The sequence below is a fragment of the Spermophilus citellus genome, assembly GCF_964194105.1.
Source record: "Spermophilus citellus genome assembly, chromosome: 8".
In the NCBI taxonomy this organism is placed as follows: Eukaryota; Metazoa; Chordata; class Mammalia; order Rodentia; family Sciuridae; genus Spermophilus; species Spermophilus citellus.
The window spans coordinates 130,115,195-130,134,430 of record NC_138189.1 but is presented as its reverse complement, the minus strand read 5'-3'; the positions used below and the strand labels follow the sequence as shown (position 1 = coordinate 130,134,430).

Here is a 19,236-nt window from a genome sequence, read left to right as displayed (position 1 = left end):
GTCCCTCTGAAACCTGTTCTTGTTCTTAGGATTTTGGCTCTGTTGGCCCTCTGCTTCAGAATCAGTTTGTCATGTTCTGTCAAAACAAAACCACATCTGATGATACTTGGATTTGTTTTTATGTTGAATTTATAAATATCTTTAGGGAGAATTAACAATCTATCAACATGTTACATCTTTTTTTCCACTTATTTAGGCATCCTCCTGTTTTAAACTAAACATTGTACAGTAATTACATGTCAGGACCAAACAATAGTCATTTTCTATGTTTTTCAAACTGCATACACTTCTGCCCACATTCCCCAGGGATTCAGACCTGACTACTGCACTGGGGGAGGGAAAGGGGACAGAAGGGTGAGATTCCTGGTTGAGAAATTCGGTTACCCACTGCAGCACCACGGCTATCTACATTCTTTATATCATCATTAATGTGGACAATGGAAAGGAAACTAGAAAAGGAACAATATGAAAAACAAAAAGCATGTTAACTTCTGGCAATTCAAGTCTAAGAAAGATAAAATGTGTTGCCTGGAAGAAAGGTTTTTATATGCCATTTACCCACACTTTTTCATTAGGGATACATGATTCTCAACTGTGGCATTATCACTTGAGAATTGTGTACTTCTATTCAAAAGTAAAAGTTATAAAAGACTGACCTAATTCATTCTGAGACATAATATCTATGAACGTTTAAGCTGAATAGGTTTAACAATGGATAGGAAAAATAATACTATAATCCTATAAAAAGATCACATCAATTTTAATTTGTCCATATATCCTCTGATGATAATGGAAAGGAGATAACATACTCATTTTATTTTACTTTACTTTCTCCATCAAGTGACTGTGTCACCATAATGCAAGAGAGAAGATACAGGAAAGTAATGTGATTCTAAGTGGTAACCTCGGGAAGATCACTCCCTTCCTGGGTTCCTGCTACCCCTCAGCCAGGAGAAGCTCTCTATTTCAACAGGCATCTAAAAGGAGGTAATATCCAAAGAGTAGCCATATCATCCATTTTATTCACCGAGTCTAATAGTACTGAGTCATGGATAGGTGCACAGTAAATGAATGAATTAGTGTTGTTATAATTTGAATAAATTATGTATATTTTGACTAAAACAAAATGGTCCACTTTGAAAACTTTAGCAATAGTCCTATTGCTCAGTGTGATTTTTTTGGTCTCTTACTTAAAACTTCAGGGTTATAAGAGGCAATTTAATACAGGTCCATAACACTGACATTATATCATTAGAGATAACTGATGAGCATTCTGAACTCATACATGTTTATATTACTTTAAAGTATTAAAGTCTGTTTCTTATTTATATTTCTAAAGTAGTATTTGGAATAAAGATGTCTCCCCACCCCCATTCAGATAACACAGACCAATCTCAGGAATATAATTAAAACTGCCTTAATTTTACTCTGACTTCAACTGTTCAGAACAAAGAGAATATATTTATTTGTTTTAAAGACTAATCAAACTTAGGTAAGTTTTCCTTCTAAAATACGTAAGATTGTATTTTCTGTTCATGGGTCCATCACTTAGCCAATCTGTCAATGCTACATTTAGAACTTCATTTACAGAAAGCTCTGGGGATGAAAACGGTTAGGTAAGATGGTAGTTATATACCTCTAATACAAATTGAAAATGTAACACTACTAGTTGATCCATGGAATCATGCTCCTAAAAATGTCCTATCATCTTGAATTAATATTTAGGCAACCAAACACTTTAAAAAGATATGCTGAGTATCTTAAATTAAGTGTGTCAGTTAATTAATTCTGTGCTTCCCTTCTACCAGCCAAGTGTTGTGCAATCTGTTATTATTCACTGTCCTATAGATCATCTGTTCTTAGTGCTGGTTTGTTCCAGGAAGAGAGACAGCTGCAACACTATATCCCTGTTCAACCTGAGGACCATCTGACTTTAATTGTAACACACAGCTTGATGTGGCTCTGGCTATGAGAAGCCAAAGTATCGTCTGTAATAATCTGGAAAAGCAGAAACCTGCCAACAGAGGGCTGAAAACAGGGACTTGTGCTGTCTGGCTGCCTGACGGGCTGCAGGAAATATGATTAATGAGTAAGGTATAATGATATCAGGAACCCGATTAGCACCACAAAAAGGTCACAGATCAAAGTAGTATGCATTTCATGAGCTACAATCATTGCATAAAATCTGTGGAACTGAAGAGGGAAAGCAAAAAGAGGAGGGAGATAAAACCCTTATGTGATAACATGCTAACAGATACATAAAATAACAATTTAGTCACTGATAGAAAGTTAATAGGAAATTATAAAATGCATCAATATGAACTGTACTGTGGGAAAGCTTTGTTCATCATAAGTGAATAACAAACATTTTTGAATGATTAAATTCTTTCATGAGGACACACACATATATAAAATTGATACCTTTCCTAATTATGAATGCAAATGATCAGAGATATAAATATACAATTCCAAACTACAAATGCATTTGATTTGCAGTGAATTTAATCAGTTCTGTTTCAGAATGCAAGGTAATTTGGAACCTAACGTATAAAGGCATCTATGAAACTTCCTGGAATAAAAATCTCTGGCAAAATTAGGTAAGTAAACAATAATGAGTGATAATAAACAGGTAGTTCATTTCATAGAATACTATTTTGTATATAAGTTCAAAGTCATGTCTGAGTTTAGAGCATGGGTAGCCAAAACCCAAATCTGATTGGAAAACAATTGGGTAAGCTGCAGTTGTTTCCTTGGTACCTCAAGAAACCTGTTTCAAAAAGACCTAGTTTTTCCGAGTTGAGGGCAGTGGAGCAGAGGGGGGTGATACTGTCAGGAAAGTGGCTTACCTCAATATACACAATTAAATTTTAATTGTCAAAAGATCGATGAAAATTTTTAATTGTAACTCATTCAAATGTTTCTGCTTTTCAGATTTTTTTAAGTGAAGCAAACACACCACCAATTCTTGTTGTACTTTTTATAATACTAATCATGGTAATGATTAATAGAGTTAGTTCTCTTGAAACTTAAACTTTCATTTTATTTAATTTTTTTAGATGTGCTGGAGATCAAAACCAGGGCTTCATGCATGTTATGCTAGCTTCCAATCACTGAGCTACATCCCCAGTCTGAGACCTAGAATTTAAACTGTATTTTAATAATAAGATAATCAGTATGTTTTTTTAAATATTCTTAAGAATGGGGAGGATACTTTCTTTTTTCATACATTATTATGTAAACATTATTTTATGTCTAATATATATATTTTTGCCATGATAGGGACTGAATCCAGGGCTGCATGAATATTAGGTTAGTGCTCTACCACTGAGCTACATCTCTGGTCCCCTAAGACTTTTTTTTTTTAATGCTGATTTTAATGCTGATTCAAAAGACACCATTAAAAAAATGAAAAGATGCCATAAACTAGTAGAAAAATATTTGCAAAACCTATTTTGGATAGAGGACTATGTTGGAGAACATATAAAGATCTCTTATAATAATAAAAGGAAACAGTCCAATTTAAAAACAGGCAAGAGATCTGAACAGATAATTTACCAAAGAACATATATGACTCGCAAATAAGCCTATAAAAAAAGACCAATATTATTAGTCATTAAAGTTGTATAAATAAAATAACAATGAGATAGCTATTAGAATGACTAAAATAAATAAGGCTAAAAATACGAAGTCTTGGGAAGGACTTTGGAAAACCTAGACCTTCGTACATTGTTGGTGGGAATACAAAATCGTATATAAAGTGAACATATTCTTATCATGTAACCTAGGAATTTCACTCCACCAGAAATAAAAACAGATACTGATGCTAAGATTTATATGCAAACACTCACAATACCCCACACTGAGAAAAAAAAAAGTCCATTAACGGTAAAAAGAGAAACAAAATGTGATATATCTATGAGGTTCAAAATGTGGTACAATGAAGTACCATGCAGCAATAGAAGGAAAGGAACTGCTGCTTTATGAACTAAGGTGGATGAATCTCAAAAACATTGTGATAAGAGAAACAAGCCACGCACAAAAGGGCATGTTGTATGATACAATTAATATAAAATTCCTAGAAAAGCAAAGCAAAACTATAGAGAAAATCAATGGTTACCTGGGCTAGGAGTGGGAGCAGAGGCTGACTACAAAGTAGCACAACAAAACTTGTGGTCTGAGTGTTCTAAAGCTGGATAGTAGTGATGGATACACAACTGCAGGAATGTATTAAATTGGAATAAATAATACCTTTTAAAAGTTGAGTTTTATGGCATGAAAATTATATCTCAATAAATCTATTTTACCATGTATGTATGTCAGAAGATACTCTACTGTCATATATATCTAAAAATAACAACAATAAATCTATTTTAAAAGAACAATCACTAGGGGCTAGGGCTATAGTTCAGTGGCAGAGCACTTGCCTAGCACATGTGAGGCACTGGGTTGGATCCTCAGCACCACCTAAAAATGATCAAATACAATAAGGGCACGCTTCCTATCTATAACTACAATTTTTTTTTTCTAAAGAGAGAACAACTACTAAAAGAAAAAAAGGTCATAATATAAATACATCTTCTTTTCACTTGTGTATACTTCTGGGAGAGGCACACAACCATAGGCAACCATCACATTTAAAAGTTTGGTATATCCTTCTAAATCTTTCAGAGTAAAATGCTGTCTTGGGTTCTCAATTAATTATAATAACTTAGAATTTTCCAAAAAGTTTATGATAAAAGGAAAACGCTACGTGCCTCATAATAGGATAAACAGATGCTATCCAACCAATATCAAAAAACATTTTACTGGTGTATACACAATAATATTATATACTATTTTATGAGCATCTACTATATATCACAGAATGTTCTAGGTACATACAAAATTACAAATTTACATGCAAAATTACAATCTTATAATTTTGAAATTACAAATGAGGAAATTATGGCTCAGAGGTGAAACTGCCCAGGGTACCATAATAAAAAATATGATTCATAACTTGGAAACCCAGCCTAATTACAAAGCCTATTTTCTTTCCACACCCCCTGCATTGCTTCCAATATGTATAAAATGTGAAATTTCAATAATAATGGGATTATAATTAAGATATGGAAGGTAAAAATGAAATTGTTGGTATAAAAGGTAAGGAATGCCACCTAGAAAGCCAAAATACAATAATTTCTTTGCTTGATTATAAATTAAAAGTCATCATACTTCCTCATAAACAATACAGAATCCATATAACACAGGAAATTACAAAGGACACGAAAGAGGTATAACAACACTGAGTACAATGCTTTTAAGTTTTTAAGTTTCCATATTCTAAGTATAATGTGAAGATTTCCTTCAACACGTAGATACAGAATATAATTTGAAAATGTTGTTTCTGTCACCAAAATGTTCAATAGCCTTCCAACTGGCACACAAAATTTCGTGGCTTTCTTGGTAAGACAAATCCATATTTGAAAAAGCCAATAATTCTAGTTTCACTTATAACTTTCACTTATAATTTTAAACTGTCATATGTAAATGAAAGTAACCTAACTCTGCATAAAGGAATTAAAAAACCACCATACCTTTCAATCCAATAAAATTTTATAAATGTATATGGCGGTTAGTGAACCTTTATGCCATTTTCAGTTATCCCTATCAACTACAGCTTTGTACAGAAGAGCAAAGGTTAATGATTATTCACCAACACCTGAGAGATGCTTTGAGAATACGCTCATGACAGAGTAGATGATTACTATCTTACCAATCTGTTTATGCGAACAAACTCTTCTGAGGTTTTGGCCCAAGGCGGAAGTTCGACATCAGACACTACTGTTCCATCATCCATCACTCCAAGATTATAATTATTGAAGTTGACAAACATCTCAGGGAGATAATAAAATTCAGGAATCAACTCCTATGTAAAAAAAGACAATGTTATAAAATGTAGGACACTGACTAGATATTCATTTACTATTGTGCAGAAGAACAAAATAAATATAGAATTTTTTTTCTTTTCATACAGACAGATCCTATCCAAGCAAATTTGAATAACACCTTCCTAGTCTATATCCATGTTATATGGCTTATAAACTCAAAAATTCTTAAATCCAATATATGAGTAATAACTGAAGTTTTATAAGATATAAAGAGAGATTACTATGCTGTAACATCAACCTAAACCAGGTTTTTAATAAAATACATAGAATTTTTGCCAGAAAATGCTACTACCTAAGTCTCCTCATCTACCAAAAAGATAATTTATTACATTTTTACCATGCTTTAAGTATACTTTCTTCAAATTTCAAAACATTCAAATTTAGTTTTAAAATACTGTGATAAAAAAATGAAAATTTATAATTAGTCTAGAAAACCACATACATAAGAAAGTAAATAAACTAAATATGAGACTTTAATAATGACATTTTAAATACACTTTAATAAGCAGAAAAATGCAGCTGGTTAGGCTTTTGTGTGCAATAAGCCTACATATAACTATTTCAGAGGCCCCGTAGATCAGACTTGAAATCCAGTCTTGACATGGGTCAGTGGCTCAGTGGTCTTTCAGATACCCCCTCAGGGCCAGCTATGGCAGGCCTGGCTTTCCAAATAGTTGAGTAAAATAGGGAGGTCATCAGATTTTGGACAAGGTCAGTATGAACTTGCCAGAGCAGAGAAAAAAGATCCAGCAGGAATTAAGCTATTATCACTTCCATCATCCACGTGAAATGTTGCTCGGCTTTGAATTGTACATCTTTTGTTTACAATCACAATAATCAACTAAGCAGAGCAGAAATGAGCTTGTCCTCCAAATGTCTGACATCCACATGATGATTAGATTTGAAAAACATTTAAACTGGATTTTAAAAAAGGAAAAATCTTGTTAAAAGCTTAACCATAAATGAAATTAGACAGTGCTCACAGAAAACCTTTAAGATTCTCATCTTTAAAAACAATGACTCGGGGGATAGTAGAGAATAGGATAGACAGCAGAATACATCAGACACTAGAATGGCAATATGTAAATCAATGGAAGTGTAACTGATGTGATAAAGCAATCTGTATACGGGGTAAAAATGGGAGTTCATAACCCACTTGAATCAAACTGTGAAATATGATATACTAAGAACTATGTAATGTTTTGAACGACCACAATAAAAAAAAAAATGACTCAAAGTCTAATTGGCAAAAGGGAAAAAATACTTTATGTTGTTTTATGCAGCAAAAAGCCATCACCAATTTGTAAAAGCTAACATTTACTGCATGGTATGAGTCAGGTGATAAAATGAACTCTGAACAAACCCTTCCACATTTATCCTCACAATGACTTTGCAAATCAAGGTACATCTCCACTCTAAAAATGAACTAATGCTCAAAAAACTAAGGTTCAAAAACTTACACAAGGTTGCATAATATATTGTAATTTTAGAACCTGGGTCAAGACTTCTCTAACTCTAAAGTCTCTGTACTTAATCATCAAATAAGCTTGGTTTCTACTTGTATAGTACATATAACATTTAACATTTATATATAATATATATATACATATGTATTTTAGTTGTCAATGGATCTTTTTTTTTTTTAAAGAGAGAGAGAGAGACAGAGAGAGAAAGAGAGAGAGAGAGAAGAGAATTTTATTTTTAATATTTATTTTTTAGTTCTCGGCGGACACAACATCTTTGTTGGTATGTGGTGCTGAGGATCGAACCCGGGCCGCACGCACTCCAGGCGAGCACGCTACCAGTTGAGCCACATCCCCAGCCCTCAATGGATCTTTATTGTATTTATTTATGTGTGGTGCCTCACACATGGTGGGCAAGCGCTCTACTGCTGATCTACAACCCCAGCCCGAGCATTTAACATTTTAAAAGGAGTTGTTAACATATATTCCAAGTGATTTAAAAAAAAAAACTGAATGTAAACTTTAGTTTTTTCATGCAAAGGAAATAATTGGCTATTCTGAAAATAAGCCCATTACATATAATGTATATAGTAATTATTTTATGAATAAAGTACAAAAAGGAATTTTTAAAATATGCAGTAATTATTATTTACCCTAATGAGAAGAAGATATTTTATAACTTTCTACTCTTAATTTGCTAATAAATTCAACAAATTTCAAATTTTGAGGGATTTTACAAAAATAACTTATTTTCGCCCTCTCATACTTGTGCTATTAAAGAGGAATGTTACTACTCAGATCTTATTCTACAATGAAAAATAAGAAATAGACTTTCCATGTTTATTCAAAATCAAAAGCAGCATTTGTTCTAAGTAAATACTTATTCTTTCAATTTCAATAACACCTCCACCCTCTCCTGATCAGAAAATGAGGTCCTTCTTCTGTTGTAGCCACCATGCTCCTGTGAAATAATCCTCTTGAGATTTAAAACAACAATTACAATAGCTAAATTTTAGGTGCTAGTTTTTCCCAAGTTTTAAAACCAGGAGTTCAGTTTTTTTCAACTGAAAATCAAGGACATACAGTAAATGTATCAAAATATACCAAAAAAAGGTATCCTTTACAGCAACCAATTAACATAACATGCAGGTTGCACTTAGTGGAGCAAATCCCCCGGCACCACCAATTTCCCAATCTAAACTTGGATTGGGAGGGCTGCCCACCTCCAAAAGACCTTGTATCTTAGACAATGGTGATATGACTCATAAAAAGGTAGACTAAAAATGTGAGGCTCAATTTTCAAGAATTCACATAACCTAAATTCTCATTCCAGTCTTGATTAATGAAGGTCTTTGCCCTTCAATCTAATGTCTATAGATGAATCTTCCACAACCCTAATATGAATAAGGGTTTCTTGTACACTTGAATTGGTGGAAATGAAATTATGTCTATTTCAGTAGTGATTAAGTTAATATATTAACTGATAATGTATTTTTAGAAAACTAAATGGTAGGAAGACTTCAGTATAGGTAGAAAATACAAATAGAATATAAATGTTACCTTTTGTTAATGAATAAAACTTATTAGAAGTTCTTTTTAATTGATTATTTAAGTCATATATATATATATATATATATATATATATATATATATATGAAAGGTGATATAACACATTATTTCAGTAATCAATTATTTAGTTCTTCCTTTTTGTAGTGAACTATGATCGGGTTTGGAAAACAGAAGGATGTTTTTCCTTCTATAGAATACAGATCTAGATTAATAAAAAAAACAGCAAAATGATACACTTATCAAGAGAAAATAAGTGGTAGAAACAAATAGTTCTAAAGAGAGTTCAAAAGAGAACATAATGTGTAAAAGTTGGGATGGTCAGAGAACGTTCAGGGAAAGAAACACTATACATATTTCCCTACTACAGAACTCCTCAATCTGTAATTGTCTTGTTTGTATTTCACTCTAAATTGAAGGCTCCATGAGTCTGAGGACTTGATGTACTATGATCAACATTAAACTCTCAAGTCCAGCCATGGTGAATGACACACACTGGGCACTGAGTAAAAATACACTGAATAAATATGATGGAAAAACAAGATTCAAGCTCATTGATAAATAAACAAGAAAAACAAGAATATTCCTGACAAGGGAAATTCTTAAAAGAGAGAGATTGAAGTGTGCATATATTTTGTTTCTAATGATCAGTGAAGAACAATTCAATTGTTTTAGAGAGGAAAATAGGCATGCACGAAAGATAAAGTTGGAGGAGTACATAGGGTCAAGGTGTGGGCAGCCTTAAAGGATTGCCTGCAAAGCCTTAGCCTTTTATTCTATAAGGAAAAAAAAAATGTTTTCATATGGAACTTTAAAAACAAACATGAATTTAAAATAGTATAAACATTCCCCCCAAATTAACAATTTTTCATAATATTATGAAGATTCTACATGTAGTATAAAGGACATCATCAAATAAGCATAATTAAATTAGTAAAGAAGGGAGTATATATACTAAAACATACTGCAATCTCATTATAAGAAAATACTGCATAAACAAATCTGCTGATGGGAATTGAATCTCTTTTGAATATTCAATAAACATGCTGAACTCAATTCAGAAACACCAATATGTTAACAAAAGAAATATGTATGTACACTTCCCAAGTTTTACCATAGATGACAGTGACATTCGTTCTTCAGCAGAATTCAATTTATTCCTAAAAGCATCTAAGAACCATTCCTTGATGTAATACCAAACGTTCCAGTTCAAAATTATCTTCTTTGACAGATGAAATTTAGTAACGCAGTCAAAGATTACGTCTCTCTAATACTTTTAATGCACATTTACAAAGTGAAGTATGTTTTATATTCATCACAACAGAACTTTCAGCTCTGGATAAAAAACACATGTTCAGCAATTTTTTAAAACATCAGTGGAAAATGATAAGTAAACAACATTGACAGAAGACAGATATATTCACAATTCACATTTTCTTCTGTCTTGATGACAATAATTTTAATCTCTATTGGTTAATTAGGCAGCTGGGTCTTAGAGGCAGGTGACATGGTCAAAAATACAGTGTATGGTCTCCTAAAATAAAGATCTGAGGGGTTCAACCAGAGGGTATTCCACTGCTCAGGATAAGCCCATTGCTTTGATCACAAATTCCCAAGGCTTTCACGGAATAGTGACAAGGATTGGTTGTGACCACACATATGCTTTAGTTTTCTTCATTAAGGTATGACCCCCACTGATATGACAGGACTTTGCAGCCAGGCCCTGTGATTCTCCTGTTATTAGTTACCAATCCTATCCACTGAACTAAAATCATCACTTCAATGTATCTGGGCAAACATACCAAATACTAATCTATTAACCTAAAGAAATAAGCTAATTGAAACCAAATAGAAATAGGTGTTATTTCAGAGAAAAATTTTAATATTTTCTTCTCTATATAATATAAAATCCTGATAATTCAAATATAATAGCAAGGTAACTAACATATGTATGATAGCAAGTATACTTCTCTGGAAACAATGACGGTAAAAAGATGTGAAAGGAAAATTTTATATATAAAAGTAATACAATAATTCACCACTGGGAAAAAGTGACACATTTTTATGAAGGTAAAATTTATAAATAATGGGGCTGGGGCTGGGGCTGGGGCGATGGCTCAGTGATAGAGTGCCTGCCTCACACAAGTGAGGAGGCACTAGAGTTCGATCCTCAGCACCACATAAAAATAAATAAAGATACTTTGTCAAAAAAAAATTACGAATAAGCTTTCTTAATGAACAAAAAAGAGTAGATGAACAGTATGTTATAAAAGATAATATTCATGTCCTGATATATTTTAACTTTGTAAGTTCTTACTTTGTTAATCCACAAATAAAAAAAAATTTTAAAAATTGACTAGAGGTCAAGTACACTGAATTGCACTGATAATAGTCACTATATATGAACTACATATCTAAAAGTTTTCAAATTGATGTTCATACTTAGTTTTTCCTTATTTAGTAGGTAAGAGGGGGGGGGTCTCTTTCTGTAGTAGGTAAGGTGCTAAGAAAAACAATACTTTTTAAAATTGGAGAATAAAAAATCTATAATCCTTCTAGACAGGCCCAGTAAATATTGTATGACTTTAGAAATCATAAAGCTGTTATTTCTAATGCATTAATATAAAGAAAAATCATGGATTACAAATCAAAAGATAATAATCTGTTCCAATCTCATATAGTAAAAATAATAATTGGGTTTGAGTCTAGACTACTCAATTTACTGTCATATGTTCTTAAATTAATTTAATTTTTGTGACTCCCTACTCACCTCAATTATCTTTTCTAAAACATAGGGATGTTGGGAGGCTAATGTGAGATAGAACAGAATTCAACATACATACAAGATATTGTTATAATTATCATTAATATGACCCGTGATAAGAAGTACCAATTATAGGGTCAATCGGCCAAATTCTTAAAGCAAAAAGGTCATTCACTGAATTATACACAGTTATAAAAGCTTTAACACAATTCTAATAATAGTTAATAAAATTTACTTATAAAAATAAAAATGCCCACAAAAATATTTAAGACAATAATTCCTACTAATCGTCATCAGATTTTATACAAATTCACTAGTTTTTATTAGAACACAATAGGACTTAGCATGTCTCATTTGATGGTACTCTAAATAGTTCTCCCCTGCTTTCAAAACATTTTTCATTTCCATGTTTGCACTGGAGATTTTCTTTGGGTCTTTTGCTGTTCTAGGCCCTAATCTTCAAGGAAAGGGTAATTTGGGAAGAGATAATGCAAAGAAAAGGTTAGCTGAAATGCCCACAAGAGAAGGCACATATAAAATTCCCACTTTAAATTTTTTCTGGAACAAGTTGTTTAAAAATGTGTGTGTGTGTATGTATGTGTGTGTGTGTGTGTGTGTGTGTGTGTGTGTATGTATGTATGTGTGTGTGTGTACACACACATGAATATGAGGGGGGGGGTAACAGGCTACATCAATATCTATGAACACAATGAACAGATGCCAAGCATATCTTTTACATAGTAATACATTGTGTTTTTACATGGTAATATGTTCCACGGATGCTGATAGAATCAGTGTTAGGCCCATTTTTTAATAGAGCAAAAATTATCATAAGATCACCAGCCAAGAAAAAAATTCATAACTTACTTGGGTCTACATTATAATCATTCAGGAAACTATGAGTATCGTCACATATGCAAGCTCTGTTGAAGTTATGTATGAAGCAAAGGACAGACACAATTGCAGTAAAAGTGGGAGTGTACTCAGCTCACTCATTCATTGTGAGTGTGAGAGGAGAGAGAGTCTGATGGAAAGAGTATGTCAAAAAAAAAAAAAAAGAAAACGAAAAAGAAATACAAGGAAACAGAGGGAAGCAGAAGGAGGAGGTAAAAAGAAAGAAAGAATTGAGAATAGAAGGATTGCATAATCCAGCACTGTGCAAATAATGTCTGAACAAGGGTAAGATTTTATTTTCTTTTAGCATTTAAAAAATTTTAAATTAAAACCATGTCTGATATTAGGACGTATTAATGATGAAAGTATTTCTTAATAGGAAAATAAAATTATCATACCATCAAGGTTTAAGGCTTTTAAAAATTCATTAAGAAGTTCTATTAACTGTAGCTAAACACTTCCTTATAAATGGGCCTAACACTGATGCTATCAGCATCCATGGAATGTATTACCATGTAAAAGATGTGCTGCTAGGGGGAAAATGGAACCTAATTTATCTTCAGATTGCAGACCCCTGGGATTTCAAAGGTAGTAGAGGGCAAGTCAAAGGTCTCATGTTTTACAAATCTCACAAGACACAAATAAAACTATTTGATGACCACTTCGACTCTGTATTATTATTTAACATATATGTACAATTAAAACCTTTAAGGGTTAACTTTTATAGCTAAAATTAATTCACATAATAGTACAGCACAATAGTATATTTAAAAATATTATTTAGTAATCTCTTAGGATTTAATTGTATTATATTTACTTAGTGATAACTATGGAATATATTTAACTGCCCTGCTAATCTGATAACAATATGAATTTTACATTCACCATTAACAGTACACAATTAATTATAAAAATAGGAATTTTTAAATATTTTATTTTAGTTGTAGTTGGACACAATACCTTTATTTTATTTTTATGCAGTCCTGAGGATCAAACCCAGCATCCTGCATGTGCTAGGCGAGCGCTCTACATTAAGCCACAACCCCAGCCCCAAAATAGGAATTTAAATGGATTATACAAAACAACCACACATAGAATGTCCACATGGGCTATTGTGTAAAGTTAACAGTAAGAACTCATTCTGTACTAATTGTATCAATGTAGAAAAGTGAATTATTAACAACTCTTAGTATATGACTTGAAGCTACTAGGTCCAATGTGGACAGACCTCCCAATCTCCAGGAAGATGTTATGAATAGCCCCATTCCATATTAAGCAAATTATCTCTCTTACTTCTCCAACTATCAACCTATCTTTTTCAGACTCTTACACATATTCTTAGAAAATCTTCATGATTTTCTGTCCCTACAGTCAACCAAATGGCACATCCTGAAGAATGACTTTTAATTGTCTCTTGAATTCAACCTCTTGGCTTCTTAACTAGTTGAGGCTCTTACCATCTTCCCTTGTAACCAACTGTAATAGCCTCTGTTATCATTTAGATATGAGGTGTCCCATAAAAACTCATGTGTGAGACAATGCAATAAGGTTTAAATGTGGAATGACTGGGTTATAAGAGCCTTACCTAATCAGTGCATCAATCCCCTGACTGTGAATAACTGGGTGTTAACTATAGGCAGGTGGGGTGTGGCTGGAGTAGATGGGACTTGAGGGCATGCTTCTGGGGTATATATTTTGTCTCTGGTGAGAGAAGCTTTCTCTCTGCTTCCTGAGCTGCCTTCCTTGTCCATGCCTTTCTGTCCATTGCCCTCAGGCCTTGAGCAATGAAGTTGGCCACACAGGGACTAGGACCTCTGAAACTGCAAACTCTAAAATTAACTTTTCCTCTTAAAATTGTTCCTGTCGGGTCTTTTGGTTACAGCTGTGAAAAAGCTAACTAAAAGAGTCTCCTAACATTTTTGTCTACCCCCTGTATCTGTTTCTCAAATTTCTGCCAAAATTCTTTCTTTGATAATAGAAATTTTGATATCATACTCCCACTCAAAAATATTTAATGGTTCCTCATTGACTTACAGCAGAGGAAGGCAAACCACAAAAGGTAGATAAAACTATTCTACGATCACTTTGACTCTGTATTATTATTATTTAACATTTATGTACAATTAAAACTTTAAGGGTTAATTTTCATAGCTTAAATTAATTCATGTAATATTGCTGCACAGTAGTTTACTTTAAAATACTATTTAGTAATCTCTTTTAGGATTTAATTTTATTTTACATATGTGAATAAGGCCAGATATGACCTGATACTTGTTTTGGCAAGTAGAGTTTCACTGGAACGAAGTCACTTTCATTTGCCTAGGTATTGTTCTCAGCTCCTGTTGGGCTACAACAGTAGAGTGGAGGAGCTAAGACAGAGCTTAGCTCAAAGATTATACCGCCAAAAATATCACTTAACTGCTTATCAAAAATTTTTGCTGAACTGGCCTATAGAATTAAGCCAAATGTCTTTAAACTATTACCAAAGGTCTTTAAATCAGACCTGAATGCCTTTCAGTATCTCCCCTTTTCAGTGTTTACTACACTTCAAGAACATAGACTGATTGGCAAATCAGTAAGCATTCCTCGATGTGCCAAGTATTTTCTCTGGACTTTGTTCATGTCATTTCCCTTGCTCAGAATACTCCTTCTCAATTCATCAAATCTTAATTTAATAAGTATTTACTTTAATGCCTATGATGTTTCAAGCATTTTTCTAAGCTCTAGGAATAAGCCAATGAGCAGAACACTTCCCAAATTTCATGGATCTCATGTTTCAGTTTTGATAAAAACATAATAAATAAATCAACAACTGTAAACGTATGTCAGATGGCAAGTGACAAGAAGAAAAATGAAATTGGAAAGTAAAAGTATGTGGGGTGAGGAATGTAATTTTATATAGGAAAGACAGAGGAGAAGGCCTTACTGAGAGGATGACATCTGAGTAAAGATCTGAAGAGAATGAAGAATGGATCCAAGAAGATATCTGGAGGAATGTTTTCAGGTGAAAGTAAAAGTAAAAGCAAAGGTCCTAGAGTAAGAACAAATGCCTGGAGTATGCAAAGGATAGCAAGGAGGCCCTGCTTGGTTAAGAAGTGAGTGAAGAGAGGGCAACAGAGAAGAATGCAAGAGGTAATAGGATTTTGGAGAAGGGTAGATTATGTAAAGTCTGAAAATAAGGATTCCAGTTCATAATTTCAAACAGGAAACCATTTACTAACATGGGAAAGACTGAGCAGAGCAGGTTGGAAGGAATGAAGATCATGTTAAAGTTATGATATGTTTACGTATTCAAAAGGAAATAGTGAGGACAGAGTCAGACATCAGAAGAAATACAGGGGCTAGAGACAGAAATTTGGGAGTTTAGTTAATTTTAATTTAGTGTCCCAAATTTAAAAAAGGATTTTGCATCCTTTAAGATACAGCTCACACATCCCTCTATGAAGTCACTGTGATCCTACCTTTACCAGTTAAAATTAATTTCAAGTACTATAATAAGATAAATGTTTTTATCTTATTATAGTACTCGTCACAATCTAACTTATATTTAAAATCATTTCATGTATACCTGTCTTTCTCATCTAGAGATATGAGAAAAACAATGTTTATCTTACCCTTTCAAAAAATGTTCTCTACTGTATAGTACATATAGTGAATAAACAATAAAGACTAAGAATTCGTCATGTTTGGGGGGATTTTAATTCACTTACAGGAAATTTTCTGCCTGAAGACAGGGAATTAAATATCTGGCCCTAACAAAATGTGCTCTTTCTTCTGTGCTCTCTACATTTCTACCCAAGCCAAATTTAATCTCTTCTTCTCTCTATACGTCTAAGGTTCCCCCACATTTCTGTAGCCCTGTTGCCTGCTTCAAGTTTAAACCTCCACCACCTCTTACCTAATTACCTTAATAGCTTGTCCACAGTATAGTGCATGTATCAATACCAATCACAGTTGTCTCTTACAAACCACAAAATCTGTCCTCACTCCAAACCCTACCAAGGTCTCTCTTCCTCTGCCAACCGAATAAAGTTCAACCTCCTTAATAAAGTATAAGGGTCCTCATCACTGGTTTTGACTTTCCTCTTTTTCTCTCTTCTCTTCATTTCAGATGCCATAGCAATGGGCCCACAGAGCAGCATTCATCACAGGGATTTGTTTATTCCCAGATTCTCCCCTAGTGAAAAAGTATGCTGAAGGCAAAGGTTGGATTACATCTGGTACGCTAGCACCACTAGGGCCGGACTCTGGACAAACTAAATTTTTAAAAAAATATAAGTAAATTTTGAAATATTTAGGTAAGCAAATGCTATCTCAGGATTCCTCTTTTACCTCTCATTTTACTTTAGCTTTGGTTATGTTTTAGTAATACATTATTCTATAAATCTCAGCTACTGGAAAAATATGGTTCTCCAATAATCTCCATTTTAGATCCATTTACTACTGCCTCCTTTCCAAAGTAATGAACCAAGATGACATTTATGACTCCTTCCACTCTCTAAGCCTGATTATTAATCATTTTTACAGGAAAGAAGTTAAAGAGTTTACACTGCAGCAAGTAAGACCTATTAGACTGAGCTTATGGACACTGAGGGTATCTGAAAACAGATGCCTCAAGAGATGGGGAAAGAAATTCATGACAATGAACAGCCTAGAAAAAGCTTTAATATTTGTCTCATATTTAGATGTGAATGTCTAGAGAAATTCATTTACAATTTATATGTCTATGATTTATTCCACAAAATCTGGTGATAATAATTCAAGGTTAAGGCTAAAGATGGTAATCTATGCTGAACCTTAGTTTCTAAATTTAAATGAATTTTTAAGATCTGAAACACAGAATCAATTGAGAATTTTATTTCATGTCATTTATAATAATAATAATAATAATAATAATAAATTGTCATTATTATTGTGCAATGCTGGGAATCAAACCCAGGGTCTTGCACGTGCCAGGCAAGCACTCTACCTACCCCTGGGCGATTTTCACAACTTTCTACTGGGGATCTTAAAATGTCACAGTGGTGATTCTCCAAACCAATTTCAACACTTTCTATTTCAGTCCTCAAGACTACATATTATTGCTTCTACTTGCCAGTTCATATTAGATAAAGTACACATCAGAAACACTCTTGCTCAAAGAGGATGAGGCATTCTTTCCATAAGCAGAAAAGCCATCCCTTCCTGTGATTCCAAAACAATTCTGTAACTCTGTACTGCCCAATACAATAGTCACTAGCCACACGTGGCTACAGAATACCTGAAATAAGGCTGGTCTGCATAGTTGTGATCTGGAAATGTAAAATATCAATAAACAATTTTATACTGACTACATATTAAAATAATATTTTGACATACTAAGTTTAAAATATTATTAAAATTCATTTCATGATTTATGTTGTCTTTTTAAGATGTGACAAGATTTAAGATAACGTATGTGGCTTACATTTGTACCTCTTAATTTTTATTGGATAGTGATAAGCCTAGTTAGGGAATTGATTTGAGTTGTTTCTTTAGGCAGAAGAAAACACATCATTCAGAAGTTAGACCCAAAATGGGATCACCAATGTGGCACAGATTACAAATGATCCCCCAAACTTGAAAAATGGTAAATCATGTTAGAATTCAAAGACTGCTTTGATATCATCTAATAAGAAATCTTTCTTTAAAAAAAAGAGAATTCATATTTAAATTATATTTATAGGAATAACTTTTTTTGGTAAAATTATTGTTGGTAGAATTCAATAAAATAGGGATTCTAAGATATTCAAATTCCTCCTCTGCAAAAAAGATTGAAGTACTACAAAGTTATGTTCTTACTTTTTCTGTCTGAAAAAAATTAAAATTTCTGTCTACCTCACAGAATTTCATTTTTTTTGTAAAATGTTACAAAAACATTTTAGAGAATGTATATTAAAAAACCAAGGATTACTTTAGAATCCACTCAAAAATGGTTTCCATTACTCCATCCTCATATTTTGTCATCCCTTCTCTACTCTCATTTCTCTATTTCTAGAAACTCCAATAAGACAATACAAATAAACACTATAATTAATGATTCAATCAGAAATACATTATATATGAATGAAATGTTACCTTATTATAGTAATTTGTTCTTATTAATTATGTTATTATAATGATTTTAAATATGCTTTCTATAGAACTAAACTATAATACTTTATAAAGAAACAGAGAAAAAAATGAGACCTGATTAAATCCCTCAGATTTTTGAAAGATTAACTACAGGAAGCTCTTTAAATGTTCTGTGTAACCGTGAATTACATAATTTTCAAAGTTTAAAATCTACTGAGTTATAAGGCCTACATTAACTGGTTATTGATATGGGAAATGATAGTAACTTATCAATGCCATACCCACCACCACTTTATGGATAATGGAGTACAGGGTGGTAAAAAGAATATACATATTGGTTAGAAGAATATGAAGGTTTCAGCGAAATTAGTACCGAAGAAAATTTCTGTGCTTCTGAACATGAAATGACACTTAAGGATACAGCTATATTTCTAACCAGTTTCCAATCACCTTGATACTTCCGAATTTTAAATACTTTTATTTTTAAAGAACTTTTCCCTTAAGTTATGTACAGAGGTGAACAGCT

The 19,236-nt window shown here is 32.8% G+C and overlaps 1 protein-coding gene across 5 annotated transcripts in view; it reads right to left on the bottom strand.

Moving 5' to 3' along the window:
- Nucleotides 1-19,236, bottom strand: part of LRBA (LPS responsive beige-like anchor protein) — a 755,692-nt gene that overhangs the window by 130,041 nt on the left and 606,415 nt on the right. For all 5 annotated transcript variants that reach the window (XM_081304745.1, XM_081304743.1, XM_081304747.1 and 2 more), the window contains exon 47: nucleotides 5,756-5,908. In XM_081304745.1, the coding sequence (XP_081160871.1) occupies nucleotides 5,756-5,908 (153 nt within the window). The remainder of the gene's footprint in view (nucleotides 1-5,755; nucleotides 5,909-19,236) is intronic.